Source organism: Pithys albifrons, chromosome 1, assembly GCF_047495875.1.
Source record: "Pithys albifrons albifrons isolate INPA30051 chromosome 1, PitAlb_v1, whole genome shotgun sequence".
Taxonomy (NCBI): domain Eukaryota; kingdom Metazoa; phylum Chordata; class Aves; order Passeriformes; family Thamnophilidae; genus Pithys; species Pithys albifrons.
This window is the reverse complement of record NC_092458.1, coordinates 70,667,658-70,675,211: the sequence shown is the minus strand read 5'-3', so window position 1 is coordinate 70,675,211 and position 7,554 is coordinate 70,667,658. Positions and strand designations below refer to the sequence as shown.

General features: G+C 45.5%; 1 protein-coding gene across 1 annotated transcript; it reads left to right on the top strand.

Moving 5' to 3' along the window:
* Nucleotides 1-315: 315 nt before the first annotated feature.
* C1H11orf87 (chromosome 1 C11orf87 homolog) lies at nt 316-6,629 on the top strand. The gene is made up of 2 exons (XM_071554610.1): nt 316-405; nt 768-6,629. The coding sequence occupies exon 2, from the start codon at nt 916-918 to the stop codon at nt 1,390-1,392; it is 477 nt and encodes a 158-aa protein (XP_071410711.1). The 5' UTR covers nt 316-405; nt 768-915; the 3' UTR covers nt 1,393-6,629.
* Nucleotides 6,630-7,554: the final 925 nt, after the last annotated feature.

Genomic DNA, 7,554 nt, shown 5'->3' with positions numbered 1-7,554 from the left:
CGGTAGGTCTGGGTGTTTTGGGGAAGAGATACGGGCCGCTCTCCGCTCCCGGGCATGCAAAGAGCGTGGGGAGCAGAGGTGGGCAGGTAGGGTCGTGGGGGGCCGTGGGGACCGGGGCGACGCGCTGGGCCAGCTGCGCCTGCAGGGACGCGGAGGGTGGGCGGCGGCGGCAGGGCCGGTGTGTGCGTGTCCGGCGGGCGCCGGTGGCGGCCGGGGGTATGCGGGCGGTGCCGCGGGGCCGTGCGGGGCGGCGGCCGGCGGGCCGGGCCGCCTGACGTCAGCGGCCGGGGCGGCTGCAGCTGCGGGCGGCGCTCCCCGAAGCGGCAGCGGCTACGCTCCTGCGCTCACTCCGCGCTGCCGCAGCCCCCAGCGCCCGCGGCGCCCGGGCGCTCCCTCGCCGCGCAGGTAAGGGGGGCTCCGGGGCGGGCACCGCCACCGGCACTGCGCGCAGGACCCGCTCGGCTCCGGCAGCCTGTCCCGGCCGTAGCGCGGGGCGCTGGCACCCGACCGCTGCTCCCTCGCTCCCTTCTCGCGGCAACTAGTTGGGGCAGCGGTCGGGCGGTGCTGCCCGGGATGCCGAGGAATTTGCGAAGTCGGAGTGGCGGCGCGGTCGCGGTGCCCCGTCCCGTCCCCTAGAGGGGAGCCGGGTCCGCTGGAGCGGGGCCGTGTCGGGGCGCAAGGCGGAGGCTGCCGCAGCCGGGTTTGGGGCGGGGGGAGTGCGCAGGGTGGGTGCCTCGGGGCGCTGATGTGTCCGGCTCACGTTGCAGGCTGCTCAGGTACTTCACAGCGAGCGGGAGACTCAGCTGGCAGCATCCCGGTCATTTCCAGCGAGCGCCCGCCAGCAGCCCGGCAGCGACTGAAATTTAAGCATCTTCAGAGAAGGGAGGAAGATCCTCATCTTCCGTAGCTTCCTCAATGAGTGCCAAGCTCTCCAAGGAGTTGAGGCTGAACCTGCCGCCTTGTCTTCTGAACAGGACATCTGCCACCTTAAATACCAGCACCACCTGCATCACGCAAGTGGGTCAGCTCTTCCAGTCCTTCTCATCCACCCTGGTTTTAATTGTCCTAGTCACCCTCATCTTCTGCCTGATCCTCCTCTCCCTCACCACCTTCCACATCCACAAGAGGAAGATGAAGAAGCGGAAAATGCAAAAGGCTCAGGAGGAGTATGAACGGGACCACTGTGCCCGCAGCAGCAATAGCAGCAGCCAGCACCCTGGGACAGTGGTGCAGGGAGAGGCAGCCCAAGGAAGAGACAGCCGACTGGGAAGACCACCCCAGGACTCGGAGATCCAGCGCTCCTCTCCCTCAGCAGCCCCCAGCTCTCAGCAAGCACAGGCTTGTGTGGACACAGCTGGTGCGGGGCTCCTGCAGACGGTGATTTTGTCATGATGATTTGGGTGAGACCTCGCGAAGGCGCTGATTGGTGTTTGTAAATACCTGAGTGATTATTCTAGTCCCCGAAGAAGAAGAAAACATTGCTAATTTAAATGAACAAGCCCATGATCCAAGTGCATGACAGATCACATTGCTTTTCTCATTGACTGTGCAAGGAAAGGATGCATCTTTTAACTGGAGAAGGAGCTGCACACAGCTACTAAATATCAAGTCATCCATCTGCAGGAGAGGGCCAGGGGTAGGGTGTCCCTGTTCTCTGGACATTATTACCCCAAGGGCTGGAATGTTCCCCCTCTTGGGATTCCCACTGCACCCTATGTCACCATTGCATTGTGTGGGTTGGCGTGTGGGTGAGTGGTGTGGGGGAAGAGACAGTTCTGGAGGGTGCCTTGGGACCTCGGAGCAGACTGGAAGTACACTGTGGTCTCTTCTTTTGTGCTGGGATCTATGGCCCTGTCCCACCCCTCTAGTCCTTTGCAGAACTGGATATTTTGTGTAGAAGTGGCCACCCCTAGTTGGGCTTAACTGCAAGCACCCTCCAACCCCACAGCCCCGTGCCCCCACTGTCTGGGGGATGGAGTCTGCGTAGAGCTTTCCTTTCCCTTCAACTCCATTCATCTTCAATTGCCCACCCTTCCCCATCCCTATCCTCATCTCCATCCTCATGCCATGAAACCTGAACCCCAAACGCAGTGCCATTCTGTGTGGAAGAGAGAAGTAATGTGCAGTAACTTCCCTGTCCTCTCCCAGTGGAGGTTGTCTTTGTACCTCCTGTTGGTCCTGAAGCAATCCAGTTCTGCACCACTACCCTGCACTGAACACCGGCGTTTACAGCTTCACCTCCCAGCAAGGAATCCTGCAGCAGTACCGATCTTGCTTTTAGTTTTTTAGGTTGATGTGTATTTTAACCCTTCTAATCTTACTGACAATTAGGGACAGACAACACCTAATTTTCTCCCATTTTCCCTCTTGGGGAACAAACCATGTAGTTGTGCCAAAATGCCCTCTCCTAAACCCTGGCAAATACTTTTTTTAGTAGTGGCTGGTGTAGTTTATCCCTTGCAGGCACCAAGAGTTTTTTGTCTGTGGATGGTGGGTGTGAGTGGCTGCTGGTACTGAATGTGTAGGAGGAAGCGGTGTTGGTTACAGAAAATGCGGCTTTCCTTAGAGATTAAATCAATGACCATTACTTGAAGGTGCCTTAACAGAGTGCCATATCCAAACTTTGAAACATCTAGTGTGGTATTGTAGCAGAGGCAGCCCTCTACTGTGCATACTAACATCTAAAAATTACTGCAAAGAAAAAGTGATCCTGAGGGATTTATTCCTTTTTTGTCTGTTTGTTTTTCTTTCTATCCCAGCACTAAAAGTGATTTGAAGAGATAGTAATAGTCCATAGTTTTTAATATTCTGAATCCTGTGTATTTCTTCTCTGCTGTGTTCTGCCTCCCAGACTGGCTGACTAGAAAAATCCCAGACATACGAACCAGGAGGTCTGGAGCGCTAATCTGGGAGTGAATGCCATTAACCAATTTAATTCGGGAATAGAAAGTGGCAGAAGTGGTTCATAATCCTCAAATAGCCCTAAAATGCAGAGGCTTCAGTGCAGTGTTTCTGTTACCCAGTTTTATCCCTTTCTGATCTTTTGTGGTCTGATGGGAGATTGCTGTTGAGTTTGGATCCATGCCTCTAGTGCTTTAGGCAAGTACTGTATCATCCAGCTCAAGGAGCTGCTCCACCCGCTGAGGTTAGTGTGGTGAGCATACCCTACAAGCTGTTTGCCCACTGCCCTTTGGTGGGAGCCGTGACTGACTTTTGCCACCAGTCGGTGTGATTGGATGCTAGTGGCTACTTTGTTGTTGCTGGGCAAGGAAATTGGCTTTCTTTTGTTTCCTGTAATAAAGGATGCATGAACTTTTGTGTTTAACTTCCTTATGCAACTGCAGCACAGTATTGCACCACAGGGAATAGATTTAGGACAATGAAGAGTGTTCAGTGAACAATAATGGAGCTTCTTGACCATTGATCTCCACTAAATAGAGAGATATTACTTTCCCCTTTATTTTGTGCCTTTAAAAAAAACCCCCATAAACCAACAGTGTATAATTTCGAGTTTTATAAAAGCAATAAGATGTTCCAAATCACTCCAGTGCATTTCTGGTTGATGATTCCACTTCTTTAGTGTCTGAAGTCAGATACTCTTCCTTCTGCCTTACGCACTCAAGGCATGCAATAATTTCCCAGAAGTGTACTGCTTGTCACATCTCATTGCATTTATAAAATTGCCCTATTTTTGAAGAAAAAAAGAAGGATGGAGGGATAGATATATATCTTTATATAATACAGGTGTATGTATTATTTATATAATCTCATTACATTAAAAGTAGTTGCAAAAGTGTGACTAGAATTAAAATGTTACCATGTAAAACTCTATCCTCTGTTAATTAGCTTTGATTTAATATTTTAATATCTCTGTATTTATGTAAATCTGTGTAAATTATATGGTCTATTAGTAAAATTTCATACTGAGTTTAATTTTTGCAGAACTGTGAGCTTCTTGTGGTGTCATTTAAGGTTTTTTATTTCTAAAGTTCAATTAGACAAGATATGAGAAGTTATAAATTCCTGTTATCACACAGAATTACTGCAATAAGGTTCATGTGTACTCCCAATACTCAGTCCTATCTTGAGGTATTGCAGGCTTATGAGGTTTAATTGAATGGTCTCAGGAGATCTAGTTGATACAAGCAGGACACGTAGGTTTTCATTTTCATGAAACAATAAACAATCTAGGGAATAGATGTGGATTTTTAAAAGAGAGTTTATGCTTGGAGGTTCTGTCAAATCAATTGCTTCAAAACCCCAAGCTACAGCTAAACTTCTGCACTTAGCATTCAGTATTAATAAGGCTGATGCTTCTTTCCCTTCCCCCTCCTACTTAAACTAGAAAAGAGTAGAAAATTGTTCATATTTCTAAAGCATACATTTTCAGCTAACTGTGAAACTGCCCAAAGGGTTTTGAATATACATATTTTATGCAAGTGTAATATCTATGTATCTGTATCCATATATTTAAATATTTTTGTGTAACCTTTTCTACGATATTTGATAGAGATGCTGGGTAAATGCTTGTACCATTCTCGAACATGAGGAAGGATTTATACCCTCTCGATGCGGACATTCTTTTTCCTGTGAATTTTGCACTGGTTTCGACAAGTGATGATGATGACTGAGCAGCTGAGAGCTGAATGTTCGAAGCACAAACTGTCTTTCCTCTGTTAAGGGGCACACCCTCCAGCTGGATTTTCCTGGTTCTGAATTGGAGCTGGTTGCGCACTATCATCCTGCATGTATAAGAATAAGAAGTGCTGTGGTGCTCAACCGTTCCAGTCTGGTCTAGCCATCATTCTGAGGAAGAAGCCTGACAGCAGTGACTCGTTTTGTAGAGCCTACTGAGAACAGAGCTGGCAGACAATGTGGTGGCCACACTGGGTCTGGAGCGGAGAATCTGCGATGCCTCATCCTGTGCTCCTGTCTTCAGAGCCTGCTGCTGCCCTGGGGATTCGTGCAGCTCCTTCTGGTGTCGACAGGAGAGGCTTGTGCTGACTGCGAAGGGATTGGGATCCCATCCCTAGTCCACATGGAACGTGACAGCTCTCCACATCGCCACTACTGATGCTGCTCTGCACCTGTCCTAGCAGCCTTCATGAGGATGGAAACCACTGCATCCCACGAGGGCTAGGGAGCTTCAGCCTGATGGCACTGGGGAACCTGCACTGCTGCTGTTGGCTCTGCTTCTATGGACTGAGGCATTTAGTCCTCTACATGGATCCTATGGGGGGGATCATGGACAGGGAATGTCATTTCATTAAAATGTATCATTCTGGCATTTTATTTCTGTCAGGGTTTGTCTACTGCAAATGTAGTTTCAGATGAAATTTGCGAGCTCTCCATCCAGACATGTTTTAAATTTTGATACATCTCTCTCAGATGTATATCTATAAATTTATAGATATATATCTCAAAAGAAATGCTGGACAAAAAGCAAAGAACAGAGACTCTGCATTACGGACAAAACTGTCCTATGGCAAATTTTTTTCCCCTTTTATTTAAAATTAATTTTAGAGGCTAGATCTTTAATGTAAATAGCAAGTTACTCTGTGATTAATGTTTTCCATAGCATTTCTGAGTAATTGCTATCTTGTTTCTGGAAAGCTGTGTCCAGTGTTTTGAAGCAACTGTGCTTTTCTTCTTCTGTTGTTATGAATACGAGTGCAACTTTTATGTAGGGAGGAAAAAGAACATGATTTCACTCTTTAGATAGAAGTGAATTATTTTAAATCCAGTTATAGGACTTGGTTACTTTTTTTTCTTTCTGGTGGTTATTCTCTCTGCACGTTCGTATTTTTTCTATGGGTACTTGGAAACCTACATTTTAATAAGTATGCAAGATATGACGGGAAACATGAAAAAAGTATGTAGGAAACATTCTTTTTCCTCCTTTGTGTAAATAGCAAAATTTATAACGACTTAGATACCATTTCATTGCATTTCTCATCTCTATAGAATTTGGCATGACTCATATACTAACCTTTAATAACACTTCCATTTATGTTAAAAGTTAGAACTACTTTTATCCAGGACTGACTTTCTCATCTCTTTTTGATATCCAACATTTTTTCCCTGAAGCCAAGTTTTCCATCTGATTGCTAAATGAATTTCTAGTAGAACAGAGCCTCCTTCTGTTTTTAGTCTTTTTCATGTAGGTCTCTGGTCTGAATCCAGCCAAACTCAATAGTGTAGAAAATGTGTTATGACCTTGCAAGAACTGGATGGTGTATGAGTTTCAGGAGAGAGGTGACTGACAAGGGAACAGGTGAAAGACCTGGCCATGGTAATAGCTTTCTTGTTTGGAGCTGTGGAAGTGAAGCCTCCCCATCCACTGGATGGACATGGGTGAAGGGCGACCCATTCCAGCTACAGCAAAGATGAGTATCAGTGTCCTTGCTGGTACTGTTGCTCTAAAACATAATTTTCTGTATGACACTAGATCATATTTCTGTAAGTGATATGTAATGTATTTCTTACCCAAATCAAAGAGGTTTTCATTGCGTCATTAGTACTATATGTTCTCTGTGGATAACTAGAAGGATTAATTTTCCAACCCTTTTAACCCAATACCTCTACAAGCATCAATTTTGTATGAGTTAGGAAATAAATAAATATTTGGATCAGAACACTGTCAGTAAAAATTGCCTTTATTTATACAATCCGGTGTTCCAGTTGGCTTTTCTTTGTTGTTTTCCTCCTTGGAATGGAGCAATATAATCTGTTCATTATTTTGCTTTTCTAAAGAGGACAAAGACTTTAAGCAAGCATTGCAAAATGAACATATATAAACAGGAAAAGTTTCCACAATTTACAGCGGAGCAAAATCATGTAAGGATTTTTTTCTATTTGTTTCACAGTCAGTTTTTGTCCTCTGTTTTTCAGACCCCCTCCAATCAACCAAAATTTTTACCTAAAATCTTTTGAAAGAACTCAAATAAGACAGATAGATTGCTTTGCTTTTATGGTTTTAGCTTTCCTTATTACAAAGTCATTGACAAAGTACAGGTTAAAACGTTTTCAAAGAGTATCCTAGGGGATTATGAGTACTGTAAATAAGGGGCAAGTGTAGAAGGTTATAAGGAGAAAATATTAGCTCTATAATACAGTAAAAGCAGCAAGGGCTGGAGAAGGAATTTATTATTCTAAAGGAGTGCTTTTGCATTTTATTCCTGGCTCTGTCACTCACACATTGTGATGCTCTCAGCTTCCAAGCTGTTTAAGTCATAAGTGACATGTAACTTATCTGTTAAACAGAGACTTAGAACCTGCAAATATACAGCCCTGAAATGAATAGATTAAGCATTATATGCCTAAAAAATACTGGTAGTATAATACAAATTAAAAGAGTCTTTATGCTGTAATCACCTGCCTTGGATTGTTCAAGTGCTTACACTTGGCAGCGAGATCCAAGTGGCACATTGCACAGCTGGGAGACGGATGGCTGGGCAAGATGCTTGAACAGTCACACTGAGAGGCTCAATTTAATTTTTAATTTGAAGTGGAATACGTTTTATGGAGGAGAGCCAAGACAACTAAGGTTTATTT

Excerpts from the sequence above, each read along its gene's own strand:
- C1H11orf87 (XM_071554610.1), top strand. The coding sequence starts at position 916 with ATGAGTGCCAAGCTCTCCAAGGAGTTGAGGCTGAACCTGCCGCCTTGT.